General features: G+C 41.5%; 1 protein-coding gene across 4 annotated transcripts in view; it reads left to right on the top strand.

Moving 5' to 3' along the window:
• Positions 1-20,372, top strand: part of ANO4 (anoctamin 4) — a 192,809-nt gene that overhangs the window by 163,656 nt on the left and 8,781 nt on the right. For all 4 annotated transcript variants that reach the window (XM_061476375.1, XM_061476374.1, XM_061476377.1 and 1 more), the window contains 8 exons: positions 673-784; positions 1,792-1,849; positions 4,125-4,222; positions 7,723-7,865; positions 8,541-8,693; positions 10,369-10,516; positions 13,777-13,896; positions 19,101-19,206. In XM_061476375.1, the coding sequence (XP_061332359.1) occupies positions 673-784; positions 1,792-1,849; positions 4,125-4,222; positions 7,723-7,865; positions 8,541-8,693; positions 10,369-10,516; positions 13,777-13,896; positions 19,101-19,206 (938 nt within the window). The remainder of the gene's footprint in view (positions 1-672; positions 785-1,791; positions 1,850-4,124; positions 4,223-7,722; positions 7,866-8,540; positions 8,694-10,368; positions 10,517-13,776; positions 13,897-19,100; positions 19,207-20,372) is intronic.

The following is a 20,372-nucleotide window of genomic DNA, read 5'->3' as shown; positions in this document are numbered from 1 at the left end:
ACTGGTGTGTTGGCACAGAAGTTGTTTTGTTAATTTCTGTCACAATATCTTCTTAGATGAAGATTTAGGGCCTACCCAGAGGGAAGAATATGCCTTCCCTCTTTCGCATTGGCCTCAGCCTATCAGTTGCAAAATATTTTTTCCCAGTTTTCTGCAGTGAGTTCGCTGGGACAAGGAAAGGGAGTCATGCAATGGCACTCCACTGACACCTGTGTAGAGTCCTTAGGTGGCAAATCCATTTAATGGAATTAAAAGAAGGATTTGCTCCAGTTCAGTGTGTCATCTCTAACAAAAAGGCACTTCCATAGTTGTAGTGGAGTGCTTTCTGGCAATGTGATTATGATAGGATGCAGAAAAGTGAACAAGGGGAGCCTGAGCCTGTAAAGCACACAGGAATCTAGGAGGATGTCTAATATACACATTATTCCAACCACTTTCTTACAGTCTCTCCTGGGAATATACATATCCAGATATCAAGAGATTTCTAACTCTTCACAAGCTCACTTGCTATGTGCTGCTTTTGGATATAATTTCTTCTGTCATCTTATATTTTGAAACCAGCAGGCTAATTTACAGATACATTGCCAGGTCTGATAGGTGTGTGCAGCTTTTGTGCCAAGGGAAATTGTTAGTCTGATTAAACATCTGAAACTCTGTTCTCTTTCTTCACAGAGCAGCCTCGTACTGAATCCGAGTGGGAGAACAGCTTCACTCTGAAAATGTTTCTTTTTCAGTTTGTCAATCTGAACAGCTCTACCTTTTATATAGCATTCTTTCTTGGAAGGTAGGATTGATGTCTGCACCCTCATATGTACAAAATGAAGTAGAGAAAAGAAATAAAATTGTCTGTAATGAAACAAAATGGGGCAATATTAATCGCACATCTCAAAATGCAAATTCCATACTAGAAAAGCAGGAGAGATTGTAGTTTTCTTTTCTTTTCTAAAGCCCAGAAACAGACAGTTTTCATTTCCACATTGGCTCAGTACTAACTTTTAACAATTTCACTACTGGGAACTAATGCATCTCATAATACAATATACGCAGGTCACTTCACTCTGTCTTTACGTGTGTAATTTGTACAGGTAAGTAAATAACACTGTGTCTTTTTCTTTCAGGAAAGAATAGAATAGTTCAATTGAAAAGGACCTACAATATCATCTAATCCAACTGCCTGAATATTTTTCTGCTTCTATTACATTGTTTGGACTGTTAAGATTGAATTATGAGCTATCAGTTGTTTTTTTTCTGACAGAAAATGAAATATAAATTTATTTGTAATCCTCTGCAAGTCCCTTAAAATCAAGTGAAGAGCCTTTGAATAGAGAAAGCTTGAGTAGAAGAATTCATCAGTGTAGTTTATTTGTATGTGGAAACCATTTGGGGAGAAAAAAAAAGGAAAAAAATAACGAAAACTAATATTTTCATTGATTTCACAGAAAGGCGGGATATCACAACCCGGATTAAGGTATAAGAAAATGGACTGGCAGTTGAAAGCCATTTTCCAAACTGATATGAACAGTTTTATCCAGATTTTCTCTCTTTTCTGCATAAGCTGAATATCCAAGTGCAGGGTATTTGGTATTGAAATAAAACTGGAAGTAAAAATATACTTAGCCTTTCATGGAAATTATTCCAGGAAACCCCCAAAATGTTTTACAGCATAAGATCTCTTATAGATTTATCAGTCATTCTAAGGTAACATTAGATTAAGATTACAGTGTGAGCTTTCTTCTACTGCTGTGAACAGACTGCTTACAAATATAGTTGATGCATATTCCTCTGTTAAAGATTTACAGGACACCCTGGTGCCTACTTAAGGCTGATAAACCGGTGGAGACTGGAAGAGGTGAGTGTTTGCTAGCTACACACTGATTTATCTGCTACCCACAGAAGCAATAAATGCAAGTAGAGGAAGACACATAACTGTCTAGGTATTTTTGAGTCTGTTACTGAGTTTTCGCTTGCTAACTCCACACTGCTGACGATACCTTTTGCTACAAAAACATCTACATATTGATATACACACCCTTTTCAATATTAGCAGTTTTAGTGTGTGCATGACGTTTGGATAGTGGTATCAAATGGTTTATACATTAGTCACACTTTTACACTGGAAATATTTCATCCTTGAAATAAATCAAAGTTAGATATAAAACTAACAATATGTTGCTTCTAACAAAACCCTTTCTTCTCAGCTTTTCTAGCCTTGCTGACCAGGGAGCTAAAATAATAAACTAATAACTTAGCACTAGCTATTAAGAAGGAGAAAAATACCTGTTACAGCTGAAGCCAGGACATCCACACACATAAAATATACTTGAAACTTGACCAAAACAACTGAACTTCCCACAAGAGCTACTGGCATAATCTTCCACGTCTATAAAACCAAATGTAGTTGGAGAGTAATGAGAGGTTGGCATTGCAAGTCACTCAAGAACCAGCCACAATTTTTTGGCAAATACATTCAGAATTCAAAACCCATTCGACAGTTACTGGAGGTGAACAGCAGCAGTTTCTGGACCAGACATGTAGTTTTCAGGGCCGCAATTCGCACATCCAAATCCTATGGTTTCTTTCCTGCTTCACAACTAAACAACTCTAAACAACTGTAACAAATTTTCAAGTAAATGACAAAAGGCAAGTGAGAAATACAGGTCTTACATTGCCATCATGAATTTACAAACACTTCCAGATAAAATATTTTGGTTAATAGAGGTCATCCAAATGCTAGCAAAAAATGAATGATTTGAAAAAGCCGTCCTAATTTTGAAGTAGTGAATTCTGTAAACTCAAAAAAAAAAAAAAAAAAAAAGAATACTTGATAAATGGGCAGACAGAAATTCACTCAATATCGCTCCAAAGTCTTAGAGGGGCTGAGCTGACCTAACAGCTTGCTGCTGCCAAAAGGAGATAGTTCTGCTCTTCCTTTGAGCCTTGCCCCAGAAGTTTGCTCCTTCCATTTCCCCTGCACTTGCTCTGGCTTATCCAACCATGTGAGGAGCATATTCAGTTCCCTGTATCAGCAGGAAACTCTTTTTTTCTGGCTGAATTAGTTTTCTGATGGATTACTGGTCTGAATCATCTCACAGAGGGATCAGAGAACAGGGAAAGAACCTCATCTCTCTGCAGGAGCACAGATAGGAGGAAGAAAAAACTGGGTTTGGGAGGCAAGTGCAACAGCAAGGTGATACAAGTTGGGTCAGTTGCTGGGGGAAGTTACTGTTTTGCTTTTCTCAGAGGAAAAAAAGAAGTCTAATAATAAAATAAATGTTTAATTAAAAAAATCTTAACTTTATTGGCCATATCTGTGCTAGGTCGTATTAGGAGCATAGTTTAGAATATAATGCCCAGATATACCTCCAATAGACCTCTCTTCACCTGTTGGATGAAGCCAAGTCTAAGACACTTAATGATGTGATACAGTCTAGTCCAGTGTCTGTGGAGTATCTACACAGTTTATTTGTTAGTGATGTTTCTACAAGCATCACTGCTACTTCATTAATACTGCACCTATCTCTCTCAGGTTATATTGTGGGATAACGTAACTTAGTGCTATCTGAGCATCTCCAAGAATGCAGCACCACTTCTTTAAGGTCTGGAGCCCCTGCTAAAGCAAGCAAGCAAGCAGCAGGAGTGCTTAACTGTTGTTCAAGAAAGAATAGCTTTGCAGGGGCTACTCAGTCATATACCTTAAATAGTACTCAACAAACAGTATTAGGTCTATCCTCTAGAGAGAAACTGTTTGCCTGTGCTGACAGGAGGAATTTTCTCTTCATTCTTTGACGATGCAGCAAACCTCCCCCAGTACTATTGAAATCATTAGAGAAGCTTGGTATCCTCTGCCTCTGTCCCACTCACCATTTCACCACATATTAGAGGCACTAATGTGAAATCTGCACTGGTTTCATCTGATTCTGATTTCTGCAGAGAATTAGATTATAGGCTTAAAAGGCTGATGGTATGGTATAGTCTCATATGTTCCCATGAGTTTATATTAATAAAAAATAGGAAGAGAATGGCATTTAATTTCCTTTAAGTAAATTAGCTAATATCCATTTCTAGTCTCAAAGAAATGCTTTGAAACTGTTTCTGTTTAACCTTTTGTTTCTTTTTTTCTGTAGTGCCACCCTAGTGGATGCCTTATTGATCTTTGTATGCAGATGGGTATTATAATGGTGTTAAAGCAGACCTGGAATAATTTCATGGAACTGGGCTACCCGTAAGTAAATATAATGCCTATGCTTTTGTAGGTCACAGAAGAATACTAAGTTTATGCTTTTCTTATGACCACTTATGTAAAAGCAAGATACAGTCCCCATTCCTGGGAGGTGGAACTAGATAATATACGGGAAGTACTTCATTTCATAAAATTGCATTCCATGTTTTAAAACTCTTTAAAAATAACCATAGGTCTGCTGTATTCCTTACGCAGGAAATATTGTATGTATTATTTTTTAGCTATGCCAGGAAGTTCTAAATTGGATTTCTCCTTACCGGGTGATAAAAGACGCCTGAAAGGGCAGGTATGAACTGGAAGAATGCATGGCTGGCAGAGCTGCAGAGACACACTTGCAGAGATAGAAAAATGTACTGTATCTGTGCCCTAGCTAAAGGGGCTGACATTCATTTCCTATTGGTTTCTTATTGATTAGTATTTAGTGAGCATGTTTAATATGATTAATATAGACAGTTGATGCTAGAGGCAGTGTGACAAGTCATCAACAGAAATTAGCAAGTGTAAAAATATCAGAGAGCTGACATTATCAGAAATTTGCCCTTGCAAAGTTCAGAGGGATCTGCTTCATGGCAGGATCCACAGCAGAGCTAGTGCAGAGTTTGGTCCCTGAACTACAGAAACATGTTGCAGAACTAATTTCAGGCAGCCTCAGTTCTGATCACATCTGGCTGTAATGAGAACAGAGTAAATGGTTTAAAGGCAGAGTAATTGGCAGTCGAGATACTCAAAGCTTGTAATCTCTCTGTCTTTCCAGGTTTGTGCCTAGCAATGCTTGCCAGGATTCTGCAGCTGTTAGGGCTGGAGGAATTAGTTGGGGTAAGGAGGAGGGAACAGCAGCAGCAACAGTATCGATCCTCTCTTTCTACTCCTGCCTCTTTTGTCAGTTCTCATTAGAGCTTTCTGCTACCTATTAATAGGGATTTTGAAACCTAATAAAGAGCACAGAAAGGGATTAGAGAAGGTGACTGAAGGAGATAGGAGGAGATTGTTTAAGAACAAGTGATTTAATAGGAATAAACTGCTTCTCTTTAGAGTTCCAATGAAACTCACAACACATAAACAGTCACAACAGCGTGAGATACTTCAATTTATATTTACTCTTCAGACCTTTTATTCCATCTTCTAGCCCTGAAATGCAGCAGGCAGGTGCATATCCTTTTTGTTTGGAAAAAAAACCCAAAGATCATCCCTGCTAAGAGCATGATCAGAGCCAATACCATGTGGACAGCCAGACGATTTGGAGGCAATCATATAGTCTGTTGTAGAACATCACTGTGCCTCCACACATGTGCTGGCTATTTCCTGCTGAGACCCAGGCAGAGCCAGCACTGCACAGTGCCAGAGTTCAAAAGCTTATAGCAGAGAATATTTCCCCGTAAGACAGCCCTAGGAGAGAAGCACCAGTAGCCTGTCTTGAAGAGGTTTTTTTACACCATTTCAGGGTGGCAGCCCAGTTCTGATACAGGCATGTGCTGCCTGCATCTCTTCGGTCCTGTGGAGGGAAAAGGCACTTCTCAGTGACAGGAACCCCAGTAGCTGCTGTCATGTGGCAATGCTATACATGTGACATTGGCTTCTCTGAAATTTCTATCTGAAAGTTAAAAACGAGGTTGCAAAGATACCAAAGAGAGGACCTAGGTTTTGTGCTAGAGGATCAGTTGTTTAATGTTTACTTTTTTAATACAAATTCTGGCATGTGAGAGTGGTTCCGCTTCGTACAAACACCACCTCAAAGCCTCTGATAGCATGCATCAGTTCTCCTCTCCTGTACAGATGCATTTGCAATAACTTAAGAAACCAAGTATAAATTATCGCTTCATTTGGAGGTGGAAAACTGCAATTCCAAGCTGATATTTTCCTTGGAAGAAGAACATATACCCATATTAAAACCATATTACGTTGTGTTACTCACATTTTGCTCCCACATAAATCAGAAAATGACATTTCTTTGAATTTTACTAGGAGCCTTGGGTATTTTGTAACACTGGTTACAGGTTTCCCCCCTCACAAAGGAGGAAGTTAACCAGTATCTGTCTCAATGTATTGGTCTCACATGCACCTCACCCCTCAATTTGCTGCCTTTGCAGGAATTCAAGTCTCAGCCCTCCCACTTTGTCATGGGTAGAACAAGAAAGACCAAGTCCCAAAGGGTGCTGTGGACCGCAAAGATGTGCCCTTAACTATCCCACAGTTCATCAATCACCAACTGTGGTCGTTCACAGGAAAGGTCTTTTTAGGCTTTTTACACATTAGTAACCGGCTGTGAGGTGTTAAAACCAAATATTTTAATAATTTCTAGTACTTACAAATTTTGGCTTGAAATCCATGCTTCTACTTCTACATTTTTTTTCTTGCACTTCTAAACTCTAGATTTTAATGTCCTGCACTCAGTTACACCTACACTTCTTTAAGGAAGACAGAAAAAGCTATAACCTCTCTGATAAATGGCTTGAAAGGAGAAATAATCTCTAAGCTTTAAGAAAACAAGCAATTGGCCAAACTCTCATCCAAACCCAATGTTCATTTGCCTGCTCTTCAGACCAGACCACTGTGAAGGCAAGAAGCAAGGCAGTGTCAGGGAAATAATTCAGTGTCACTGAATTATTCGGGTGAGCCATCATCCTCTATCTTGCTGAGATGAAGGGGCCAACCACAACTTTACAGAAAATCTCTGTCTTTTGTCTTTTTTTTTTTCTTATCCATATTAGCTGTGATTCATGTTATTTGCTGGCCAAACCAGTGCAACTCCCTATCCTGGTAAGGCAAAGATGTATATTTCAAATGTGAGCACTCATTACTCTTCTGGCTTAGCGCTTCCCATGGTGCCCTACACATGTTTCTTCAGAAACATTAACTTCCCCCTGAAGTCCAGTACAGCTCCCCCATTTCTTGAGACGGAGATAGCTCTCATGTGAGCCATAAACCTCTATTGGCCACCAAGTGTTGTCAGCAGTCCACACACTTCTTTCTGCCTTTCAATCCCCTGAATATTTGGCTGCAGACACTATTCAAGGTTGCTTTTTCCCTTCCAGGATTGCCTGAGGACTATTATTCTTCATACTGTAGAGCTGTGTAGAGATGTTGGCTCACACACAGGAAGGGATCAAGCAGCATTAGCGCTGTATTTACTGATTTCTCAATTATAACTCAACTATCTCCACACAGCATTCTGCCATATAAAAAGGCCCTGAAACAATTTTCTGTTCTGTGTAGAAAAAGGGAAGGTAAATAAATAATGAAAAGATGTCAAAATCCCTTCACCACTTCAACAGCTCCTAGGCCTGGATTGCAGCACATCAGCCGTAAATGTTTTCGTACCTATTATGCCATGTCGTCAGCCACATGCATTAATAATGCTCTATTTTTCCTATGCATTTGGAAATTAATTTTGCAAGATATTTTGTGCACACTAAGCCTTTTCCAATTTTGTGATAGCCACTAATATAATTTACCTTGTTTCTTTAATTTATTTGAAAATGTAGACTAATTCAAAACTGGTGGACCAGGAGAAAACTACGACAAGAGTACGGCCCACAGAGAAAAACAAGCTTCCCACAGTGGGAAAAGGACTACAATCTGCAACCTATGAATGCTTATGGACTCTTTGATGAATACCTAGAAATGAGTATGGCACTGACCTTTGTTCTCTCTCTTTCACTGGATTTTAATGTTGGTGCTTTTCTGTTGGTGTGGGCTGATGTATTCTTTTAATTATTGCTGTATGAAGCTAAAGATGTACAGATCAGAGGGTAATTGCTCAAAGTTACTGCTCAAAGTAACGTTAAAGAACAAGAACTTTTGCCCTCTGTGACTGAACTGATGTGATGCTTTTTTCTTTTCTCCCTCACACAATTTTTTTTGAATTAACGGGAAATTTGACAGTCTAAAAACCTGCCTCTAGAAACTTACACAAAGCTTCAAAGTGCTGCCCATCTGTACTATATAAAGAAAGGTATTCAGCCCTAATCTTTACAGGTATTGAGACACCCTAGTCGACGCTGGTGTAAAAAAGTCCCTTTCTAAAAGTAGTTTGTCCACCTACAAACTTGGCCAAGCCCCACATTACAAAATCTAGATGTTGCTATGCATCCTAAGAACAAAATGTCTTTGTTCTTGTCGTCCTGTTCTGAACTTTTGACAAGGGATTGCTGTACAAGTGTCACTAGACTATTGTGTGGTATGGCATAATAAGAAATGTTTGTATATTTATACATAATGTTTGTATGCTTAGTTTATTTGGTGTCTTACTCCTTGGATTAGAACTTAACAGTTATAATGTGACCTTTCCTTTGTTTTCTAGTTCTTCAGTTTGGGTTCACAACCATTTTTGTGGCAGCTTTTCCACTGGCACCACTCCTGGCCTTACTTAACAATATTATTGAAATTAGGCTTGATGCATACAAATTTGTTACCCAGTGGAGAAGACCTTTAGCTTCAAGAGCCAAAGACATAGGTGAGTTCTTTGTATGTGTATTTGTTACGTGTGTGTGTTACTTTCAAGGCAAAGCACTGAAAGCTTCAAATAAGAGCACATTAACTTATTTTCAGTCATCTTTCCTATTAACAACACACAATTTGTGTTAAGTCAGCTTCAAGTATCTGATGCCAATCTACTTATGCAATCAAGAGTCTATATTGGAAAATGTCTTTTAGTTATTTCCTGGATGACTTAACAGCCAGGATGTTTTAATGAAGTGAGCAGTGTTCTCTGCAGGCTTTTCCTTGTGGCAGACACACTGTGTGAACACATGCCACTGCTCAGTTTGAACATAATAACCAGACAGAGCAGCTGAAACATGAAATCAAGTTAAAGCAGCCACCCTTCTGCAAGGGACCTGTGTGGTTTATGTTTACCTGGCCAAAACCAAGCCCCCCCCCCCGAGTCTTAGGGGTATGTCCCCTGGGTCACTGATGGGTCAAACAGGGTGGGTCTATATCTCAAGCAACAGCTTGCTCTCAGTGAGGTGCACCTACACTGCTAAATACAGGGTTCACATAACTTAGAGGTCACACAGCCACACACTACCTCAAGGGCTCTCTGTACATATTTTGACTATACATCTGTCCTTGTAGTCTGCAAAAGCAGAACACCTTTAGGAAGGACTCTGTAAAACCAAGTCATCTGCCAAACACTGAATAACTTGTGTCTGTGGAGGGGTAAATAGAATACCTCACTGCCCATCTGCATTGCAAAAACCAGTAGCCCACACCTTGAAATAGCAGAAACCCACACTTTGTGCTCCCAGAATGTATACCTGAAGTCTGTGTCTGAGTAAAGTTTTTTATGTGAGCAGTGTGGATCTGTGAGTTTAGGTACAAACCTGGACATAAGCCAGTACACAGCATACACTGCAGTCATAATCTCTGAAAAAAAAGTTATATAATGTAAATAATAAAAACACAGAAAAATACATATATTTTTCAGGCTGACTCAGGTGTGCTTTCTCAGAGTAAGCTGCATTCACTTCCTATTCAGCTAAGTTCTCAGGGACAGCTTGATGCCTCATTAAAATCAATGGCTATGTCTAACCTGCCTTTGATGTGTTTCTCATTGATGGTCCTCATGACCAGAGCTGCTGTGTGTGCCTGGACCACATACCTGTCAGATGACTGAGGATGAGCCAAAAAGCCCAGGTGATGCCTAGGGGCTGTGTGCCATTGTATAGCATTAAGATGCTGGGAAAATTTTGTTGCCAGTAAGTACATGCTGACCAGCTGAGCACGAGTTACACAGAAGGTGCCTGTGATAGGTAGATCATGGATTGCATATGTTCATGGCTGACCTGGCAGACCCTCCTCAAAGACTGGGTAGCTATAATCATAACCAGGGAGTATTACAGTATTTCTTATAACCACCCACGTGGTTATGTGGCTCAAGGCCTCCGTAAGCATTTTTGCAGGTTCCTTGAGATTATTTACAGGATCAACAAAGTTCCCACCCAGTGGGAACAGAAATCTGGTCCACTGAAGTCTTGCTGTTCAGTAAGAACTATTATTTTTACTCAGTGATGCTCAGATGGAAATTAAAAGACTTTGGGTGGTGGGGACAAGTGCTTCAGAGCATGCAGTGTCTCAGACACTTTGGTTTTTGTTTTTCCTGGAGCTAACATACCCTCCTTGTTGAACAGGAATCTGGTACGGGATCCTGGAAGGCATTGGAATTCTTTCTGTTATCACAAATGCATTCGTCATAGCTGTGACATCAGATTTCATCCCTCGCCTTGTTTATGCTTACAAGTATGGACCTTGTGCTGGCCAAGGAGAAGCTGGACAAAAGTAAGCTTTTCTTTGGGAAAACAGATGCACATGAAAATCACTTACTGCTTCTATAGACACAGTTGTACTGTCTGTGATTCTGCTGATTCCACTAACCCAAATCTATTGTTGTGCTTAGGTAACAGTTATCAGCCATAGATATTGATGCTCTGTGTATCCACAGGGTGGGTTGCTGACTGACTAGAATTTATGACGTTAATTCAAAGAAAACACGCCAGAGCTGTTACAGAGATTAGGTGTGTATAACAGTATGCTGCACAAGCTGCACTTCTCAGCCAGTGTACATGAATATAACCTTCTTATCATTCTGAAGCAATGCTGATATTTATCAGTTATGGGTTTAATGAGCATTTTAAACTTATCCACTAGGATTTTTTTTTTTCCAGTTGTGCTATTCACCATGTATTGTTCAGAAAAAGTAAGGAAGCAATTCTCAACTAGCAAATCAAGACGTACTTATGGACCAACATAATTTGGTTTTCTTCTAAAACTAGAGTCCTCATGTCAGCAGACATTTGTGAACTGAATCCCTGCTGCCTAAGTGGATTTTCTTTCAGTGTTGCTAAACACTGTGATTATATTAGTGTGTGCACGCTACTTGTACAATCTAGGCTGTTGGACTCAAGGAAGGTCATTGAATCCAGCTGAACAGGCATAGGCATATTTTGCAAATTATCTCCTAGCAGTTTCATTAGCAAGGACCCTACTGTTCAAGGAAACCCAAGCTAAACAGTACACATTAATGGAGAGCTTACATTCTGCTGTTAGACATATGGCAGATCATTTTTTTTTCCCTGCTACAGAGAGTAAGTTCTTCTGTTGCTGCTTTTTTGCCACATTTTGGTTGTCAATACTGTTTAATCATACTGATGGAAGAAGGGCAGCTGGCGTGGCAACTCTTGATTAGCAGTGCTGCTAATTTGCTGTCCTGCAAGGATGCTGTCAGCAAGTTTACCAACAACACTAACCTGTGTGGTTCAGTTGATACACTGGAGGGAAGGAATGCCATCCAGAGGGACCTTGACACGCTTGAGAGGTGGGCTGATGCCAACCTCATGAAGTTTAACCATGCCAAGTGCAAGGTCCTACACCTGAATCAGGGTAATCCCAGCACAGCTACAGATTAGGTGGAGAAGTGATTCAGAGCAGCCCTGCAGAGAAGGACTTGGTGGTTTTGGTCAACAAGAAACTGAACATGAGCCGGCTTCAGTGTGCACTTGCAGGCCAGAAGCCAACTGTATCCTGGGCTGCAACAAAAGGAGTGTGACCAGCAAGTCACACTTTTGAGACCCCATTTTGAGCACTGTACACAGTTCTGGTGTCCTCAACATAAAAAGGACATGGAACTGCTGGAACAAGTCCAGAGGAGGGCCATGAGGATGATCAGGGGACTGGAGCACCTCCCATATGAAGACAGGCTGAGAAAGTTGGGGCTGTTCAGCCTGGAGAAGAGAAGGCTGCATGGAGACCTCATAGCAGCCTTCCAGTATCTGAAGGGGGCCTATAGGGATGCTGGGAGTGGACTCTTCTTCATTAGGGACTGTAGTGACATGACAAGGGGTGATGGGTTAAAACTTAAACAGGGGAAGTTCAGGTTAGATATAAGGAAGAATTTCTTTACTGTGAGGGTGGTGAGGCACTGGAATGGGTTGCCCAAAAAAGTGGTAAATGCTCCATCCCTGGCAGTGTTCAAAGCAGGTTGGACAGAGCCTTGGGTGATATGGTTTAGGGTGAGGTGTCCCTGCCCATGGCAGGGGGGTTGGAAATAGATATTCTTAAGGTTCTTTCCAACCTTAACTATTCTGTGATTCTGTGACTTTGGCATTTTAGCTGGCAAGGGAACTGTTCCATTTATTTTCATGAAGAGCTAAAGCACCTTCGGTAAAGTGTTTGGTCTGGCACCAGTAATTCCTGAGAATGTACCTCTGCTTGTACCATTATGAAGATCCATAAGACATTGAGGTACTGTCAGCAACTTTCCTTGCTAGTGATTTTCTCAGGACCACCGTGCATGAAAACAAAAAGCCACCTTTAGAAATTTTATTTTTATGAAGACTCAGATACGACTCAGCAGTTTTGAAACTAGCTCAGCACAGGGGAAGTAGCTTGGCTCACAGCGGAAGCTCTTACCATCTTTTCAAAAAACCTCTTGTACAGTGTTTCCACACTTTTGCTGCTTTTCTGGATTTCTAGATGAAACCATTAGGTAGTAATTCTTTGAAGAAGCCAACCTGGATATAAACTATCTATGTCAGCATTCTGGATATTATTATTAATAAGTGCTGTTAAAAAAGCCAGAAGCTATTCAAAAACCACAGGCATAATGAGTTTTCTCAAATTAAGGAGTTAAGAACATCTGCTATTGAATAACTTGAGGCAGGTGTTTCTTTCTTTCAAAAAAGGTATTAGATGTATATGACACCCAGTAATGACAGAAAAACATTGTAATTAAATAAAGTTCCAAATCCAATCAGTATGGAAATTTCAAGACAATGCCAGATGGTGTCTACATGGAATTTCTCAAAGACTAAAATCCATAGGTAAAAAAAAAAACAACCAAACAAAACCCAACAAACAAAAACAAAAAGCCCCAACCGTTTCTCCCTTTCTGTTCACTGTACTCTGCAGCAAGCTGAGCAGTGTGCCAAGACTTACTTGTGCTTGGGAAGTGCAGAATTAGCAGCACAATTTGCTTGCAATCTCTCTCCTCAGCTTTATTAACACCACACTTGAGTCTTCTAGTGACTCTCACAGCCCTTCAACGTACATTCTCCTACTCAGTGTTCTCCAAACTCTATCTGACCCAGTGCTCAGCCACCCTGAGATCTTAGTACTGCATTCCTCTGATTAACTGGACATTTTGTAAAAAGCTGTTTTAAGTGTATTGCCTTCCATCTGATTTGATGTCCCTTTGTGATAGTACCATGAGGGTAACAGTGGGAATATTCTATCTTCCAAGTGCTACTCATTATTTTCTCTACTTCTACTTTGTCACCTATTAGGTGACTTTTCTCTTCAAAAGTAACCAGTCCCAGGCTTCACCATTTCTTCTCCTACAGAAACCTATCATTGCTCCACTTTTATTGTCCATCTGACCTACTTGAGCACCTCTTTTATATCACCTCAACATCTTTTTCAGATATTAATAAGCATCACAGTTATACTGTGATTTCATGAAACCCAGAGAATATCCTCCTGATTACAACAGTTAATAGAAAAACCTTTCTGTATCCTGACTACAGGATTTTTTCACCTTCTAGGTGTATGGTTGGGTATGTTAATGCCAGTTTATCAGTATTTCTGGTGTCTGACTTTGAGAACCGTTCGGAGCCAACATCAAATGGAAGCGAATTCTCTGGTACGCCATTAAAATATTGCAGGTAAGTATCTGATCAAAATAACTCATTGCAAGGGAGAAACATTGGGATAAAATTGGGGTTGGAACTAGTTTTCAGAACTTAAAAAACAGTAATGGAAAGAATTACATGTGCTGTTCAGACACATGCTCAGGATTCTGCTAATTCCTTCCTTTGATACAGAAAAGGCCAAAAATATCTGGCAGGTGTTCCTGATGCAGGATTTCTGTGGTGACATGGCTTGAATCACACAGAGCCATCATGGGGAAACACAGTATTAAATGGCCAGTAATAGGTGACTGGTTACTTAGGTACCAGTGAGATGAAACTTTAATCAAGTTATATCATAGCACAAGCCAAGGTTGCACACTGAGTTAGTTCACAGGGTCTGTCCTAAGCTACATTTATGAAACCTCAAATCTGGCACTTCCTAATTGTTGAATGGATAATATGTTTATGTCATTGCTTACAGGTGCAAGTATTAGTAAGACTCATATACTTGTGGTTTGAATCAAAATAAAATTAGCAGTTAATTATCTTTGTCCTCAGCCAACAGACTGGAGAAGTAGCAGTCTGAGACTGCTCTGTAATGATAAATTTGCACCTGATTGACTTAAGTGATCCAAAGAATCAATGATCTGCATAGAGGTCTTAAATTAGGTCCCAACCAAAAACACCAAACAAAAAATACAGCTACCATTTTTTTAGCGCAACATTGGTTTGCAAGCATGGGTCTTGGTAGCTGCAGATACACTTAGTCCCAGTATTTCTCACCATGAAGAATTAAAATATCTTTTCATGAGTGCCTAAAGAAGAAAAGAACAAAAGATATACTGTGATACAGAACAAATCAGTGATACTTTGTGATATTGTGACATTTTCATTAATAATTATGTTTGAGTGGCATAGCATAATGAACAGGGGTGGGGTGGGATATGGCATTAATGTTTTCATTTAATTAACAGATATTGAGGACTGTTGCAATTTATTTGGCAAAAAGAACATCCCACTGTTGAATTCATAGATAACATTTTCTATGGAGCAGAACCACAGTGAGAATACTTTAGGGCTTGAAGGATGGCAGACTAGGGAGAACTCTCAATCTATTGTTTCATTTGAGGGAAAGGGTAGTTGTTTAAACCCTGTCCTGCAGGGGAAAAAGGGTACCTGGGCAAGAGTTAGTAGAGCTCACTCACAGAGCTCTAAGTTAGATTCAAAGTGCGAGGGGGTTGTAGCTGGCTTTGAATTAGTGGGGCAATGTTCTAGTATGAATGAAGACCAGAAGGCCTCCCGCCTTCCAAGGGTGCTACTAGCGTGCTCTGCTCATTCCCTGAAATGCCTGTACACCAGTGCACGCAGCATGGGGAATAAACAGGAGGAGTTAGAAGTCTGTGTGCAGTCTAAAGGTTATGACCTGGTGGCAATTACAGAGACATGGTGGGACAGCTCACATGACTGGAATGTGGTTATGGATGGCTATGTCATTTTTAGGAAAGATAGATCAGCAAAGCGAGGTGGTGGAGTTGCTCTTTATGTGAAAGAGCGACTAGAATGTATTGAGTTCTGTCCAGGGGCAGATGAGGACCAAGTGGAAAGTCTGTGGGTGCGAATTAAGAGACAGGCTGGTACGGGTGGCACAGCTGCGGAGGTCTTTTATAGACCTCCTGATCAGGACGAAGGAGTTGATGAGGCTTTCTACAGGCAATTGAAAGCAGCCTCACAACTACATGCCTTGGTCCTTATGGGGGATTTTAACTACCCCGATATTTGCTGGAAGACTTACGCAGCCAGTCATTCACAGTCTAGGATGTTCCTCCAGTGCATTGATGATAACTTCTTAATGCAAATGGTGGGCGAACCAACTAGGAGAGGAGAGCTGCTGGATCTGGTACTCACCAACAAGGAGGGTCTGGTTGAAGTAGTGACGGTCAATGGCAGCCTGGGCTGCAGTGACCATGAGGTGGTGGAGTTTAGGATCCTGTGTGGGAGGAATAGAATACCTAGCAAGGCCACATTTCTGGATTTCCGAAGGGCAAACTAAGGCCTCTTCAATCAATTGCTAAGGGAAGTCTCATGGCAAAGGGTACTAGGCGGTAAAGGGGCTCAAGATAGTTGGTGAGCATTCAAGGACCACTTCTTCAAAGCTCAGGATCAGAGTGTCCCAATGAGTAGGAAGTCAAGTAGGGGAGCCAGGAGACCAGCATGGTTAAACAAGGAACTGCTGGGCAAACTCATACGGAAAAAGAGAATCTATGGATTATGGAAGGAGGGGCTGGCCACTTGGGAGGAATATAGGACAGCTGTTAGAGGATGTAGGGAAGCAATTAGGACAGCTAAGGCCTCCTTGGAACTTAATCTGGCAAGTCTGGTCAAGGACAATAGAAAGGGCTTCTTCAAATACATAGCGAATAAAACTAACACAAGAAGCAGTATAGGCCCACTGCTGAATGAGGTGGGTGCCGTGGAGACAGAGGATATAAAGAAGGCAGAGGTGTTGAATGCCTTCTTTGCCTCTGTCTTTACTCCTGCAGACTCTCCCCGGGGGACCCAGATTCCTATAGCCCCGGAAGGAGTCAGGATAAAGGAGGAGTTTGCTTTGGTAGATGAGGATTGGGTTAGGGATCAGTTAAGTAATCTGGACATCTATAAATTGATGGGTCCAGATGGAATACACCCACGGGTGCTGAGGGAGCTGGCGGAGGTCATTGCTGAGCCACTCTCCATCACCTTTGGTAAGTCGTGGGAAACAGGAGAGGTGCCTGAGGATTGGAGGATGGCAAATGTCATGCCAGTCTATAAGAAGGGCAAGAAGGAGGACCCAGGTAATTATAGACCGGTCAGCCTTACCTCCATCCCTGGAAAGGTGATGGAACAACTTATTCTTGACACCATCTCTAGACATATCAAGGATGAGGGGCTCATTAAGAGCAGCCAACATGGCTTTACCAAGGGGAAGTCATGTTTGACCAACCTTATAGCCTTCTATGAGCAAGTAACTAGGTGGATGGATGATGGTAGAGCAGTAGATGTGTTTTTTCTTGTTTTCAGTAAGGCATTTGATACTGTCTCCCACAGCATCCTCATAGATAAGCTAAGGAAGTGTGGGCTTGATGATCAGGTAGTGAGGTGGATCAAGAACTGGTTGGAAGGGAGAAGGCAGAGAGTTGTGGTTAATGGGGCAGAATCTAGCTGGAGGTCTGTGACCAGTGGAGTCCCTCAGGGGTCGGTGCTGGCACCAGTGCTGTTTAATATTTTCATCAACGACCTGGATGAGGGAGCTGAATGTACCCTCAGCAAGTTTGCTGATGATACTAAACTGGGAGGAGTGGCTGACACACCAGAGGGCTGTGTTGACATTCAGCGAAACGTGGACAGGCTGGAGAGTTGGGCGGGAAGAAACTTGATGAAATTCAACAAGGGCAAGTGTAGAGTCTTGCATCTGGGGAAGAACAACCCCATGTACCAGTACAGGTTGGGGGCTGACCTGCTGGACAGTAGTGAAGGGGAAAGGGACCTGGGGGTCCTGATGGATAGGAGGATGACCATGAGCCAGCAATGTGCCCTTGTGGCCAAGAAGGCCAATGGCATCCTAGGGTGCATTAGAAAGGGTGTGGTTGGTAGGTCAACAGAGGTTCTCCTCCCCCTCTACTCTGCTTTGGTGAGGCCGCATCTGGAGTATTGTGTCCAGTTCTGGGCCACTCAGTTCAAGAAGGGCAGGGAATTGCTTGAAAGAGTCCAGCGCAGAGCCACAAAGATGATTAAGGGAATGGAACATCTCTCTTATGAGGAGAGGCTGAGGGAGCTGGGACTCTTTAGCTTGGAGAAGAGGAGACTGAGGAGTGACCTCATCAATGTTTACAAATATGTAAAGGGTGAGTGTCAGGATGATGGAGCTAGGTTTTTTTCAGTGATGTCCAGTGATAGGACAAGGGGCAGTGGGTGTAAACTGGAGCACAGGAGGTTCCATGTGAACATCAGGAAAAATTTCTTTACTGTGAGAGTGACAGAGCACTGGAAGAGGTTGCCCAGGGGGGTTGTGGAGTCTCCTACATTGGAGATATTCAAGGCCTGCCTGGACAAGTTCCTGTGTAATGTACCCTAGGTTACCCTGCTCTTGCAGGAGGGTTGGACTAGATGATCTTTTGAGGTCCCTTCCAACCCTTAGGATTCTGTGATTCTGTAATACTTCATTCCACATTGTTTGCCATAGCGCCATTTAATAATGTATTGTAATTCTGATCATTCTCTTCCCCCTCTTTAATTCCTTTCTTCCCCAACTTCAAGCATGAGGTTGCTGCTACTTAAAGCTGATGGTGGAAATCCCATAAATAAAAATGTTGTCCCTTCAATATCCCCAAAACGGAACACTTAAAATTGGTGTCATAAATCTCCAGAATATAAATCTGTTCTCTTGGGGGACACTGAATTGTTATGTATCTCTAACCTGAAAGAAAATGAACATCTTTCTTTAGCTGAGTTTATCAGCTAGTCAACCCACCTCAATTCTGCTAAAACATCTCTAGTTATGTCATTAAGACCTAAAGTCTTTAAAGAAACATTCTGTGAGACAAGGCACTACATCCTTTTCTTACACAGCCCTTGCCTGTTGGCATACCAAGAAGAGCAGTTCTGTCTCCACTAAAGTCAGGATGAGTCATGCTTTATGCCAGGGATAGCCAACTAATTGACTGAGGGCCAGATGGAGCCCCCGAGGCAGTTTCATCTGGATTTTGGGAGGGCTGTCAGGCTGATGAAATTACCTTGTAGTGGGAAGAAAGTGGCCCTGAAAACAGCAGGGCATCCTACCCTGCTCCATGTTCTGAGGAAGTGCCTGCAAGGCACATGTTGCATGGCCAAAGGAAATGCTGTAGGGTCAAAGTGCTGGTGCTGAGCACCCCACATCTTCTGTATTTGGTTCAGCAGTTTCACTTCATACAGGCATTGGCTTGGTCGTTTGCACTGAATTTCCATTAGCACCTGGAGTGCACCTTACCACTATACTTCATCTGAGACAAACCCATTTGGGTGAACCAAAGCATGGCAAGTGGGGGTTATCAGGACATTTGCTCCAAAAGCATTCTCCTGATCTGAAATGAAGTGTCAGTGTAGCCCAGCCTAAGAAGTAAGCAGAAAATGCAACGAACAAGAGCAGTTGGGCTTTGGCTTTGCCTTCCTCCCAGCCAGCAGGGCAGGAGTTTTCTAACTACTGTACTCTGCTTGCCTTTCAGATACAGGGACTACAGAGACCCTCCTCACTCCCCAGTGCCCTATGGTTACACGCTGCAGTTCTGGCATGTCTTAGCAGCACGGTTGGCTTTCATTATTGTATTTGAGGTATGTGACCATTCAGGTGGCAAAACAAAATGAAACACATTTTCCTTTGAAGCTTTTTCATTGTGCTGATCTACAATGGCAGCTGTTGAGCTTTTTTTGTGTTATTCTGCTATTTATATTGTGCTCTGTGTTCTCAGATCTGTTTTCTGAATAGTCACAGGTATTCAGGTTCTAACAAAAAGGGGAATGCAGCACTTTGAAAGCCATAACAGTGACTTGCCAACAGGGCAAATAAATGAAGCTTTTGTTAACTTTCTGAGGTCTGACATTCAAAACCTGTCTAGGTTTTCCTCAGTATGTAAGGAATAGGTGAAAGAACAGGAGAAGAAAAGATGAAATCTGAACAACTGAAAAATGAAAATAGCTTAAGATACAGCACTTACACATCTAGCTTTGTTGGGTTTTTTTTGTTTTTTTTTTAATACCATTCATTTCCCCAGAGTGATGAGCATCACAAAGATGACCATGATGAAGAGGATTCAATACATTAGTCAATGTTCAACATAATGGTATTTACTGTCAGTATCTTAGAAAACTTTAAGACAAACCAGGGAAGGTAAAACCAACTCCACATGATGGGTATTCCCATGCTGATTTTGAAAACTAAGAGACAGGAGGGTAGATAATAGGATGAGATAATTTACAAAACAAAATGCAGCTTTTAAGGCCTGAATTTCAGGTGCCTGAATATCTATCCTGAAAGAAACCAGGGGTTCAGCATCTCTCCAGCACAAGTGAGAGATCTAGCTACACAGGATTTGGAGAAAGCTCAGGTTCTGAATGACTTCTTTGCCTCAGTCTTCACTAGCAAAGGCTCTGACCAAACCACCCAAGTCTTGGAAGGCAGACGCAGGGACTGTGAGAATGAAGACCTTGAGCCCACTGTAGGAGAGGATCTGGTTCGAGACCATCTTAAAAATCTGAACGTGCACAAGTCCATGGGTCCTGATGAGATCCATCCGTGGGTCCTGAAGGAGCTGGCAAATGAAGTTGCGAAGCTGCTGGCCATCATATTTGATGAGAAATCATGGCAGTCAGGTGAAGTTCCCGATGACTGGAAAAAGGGAAATATAACCCCCATTTTCAAGAAGGGGAAAATGGATGACCCGGGGAATTACAGACCAGTCAGTCTCACCTCTGTGCCTGGCAAAATCTTGGAGCAGATT

Source organism: Pezoporus flaviventris, unplaced genomic scaffold (assembly GCF_033815535.1).
Source record: "Pezoporus flaviventris isolate CSIRO_AGI_PZ_B2104156 unplaced genomic scaffold, CSIRO_AGI_Pfla_v1 ptg000096l, whole genome shotgun sequence".
NCBI classification, from domain to species: Eukaryota; Metazoa; Chordata; class Aves; order Psittaciformes; family Psittacidae; genus Pezoporus; species Pezoporus flaviventris.
This window is presented reverse-complemented; position numbering and strand designations above follow the sequence as displayed.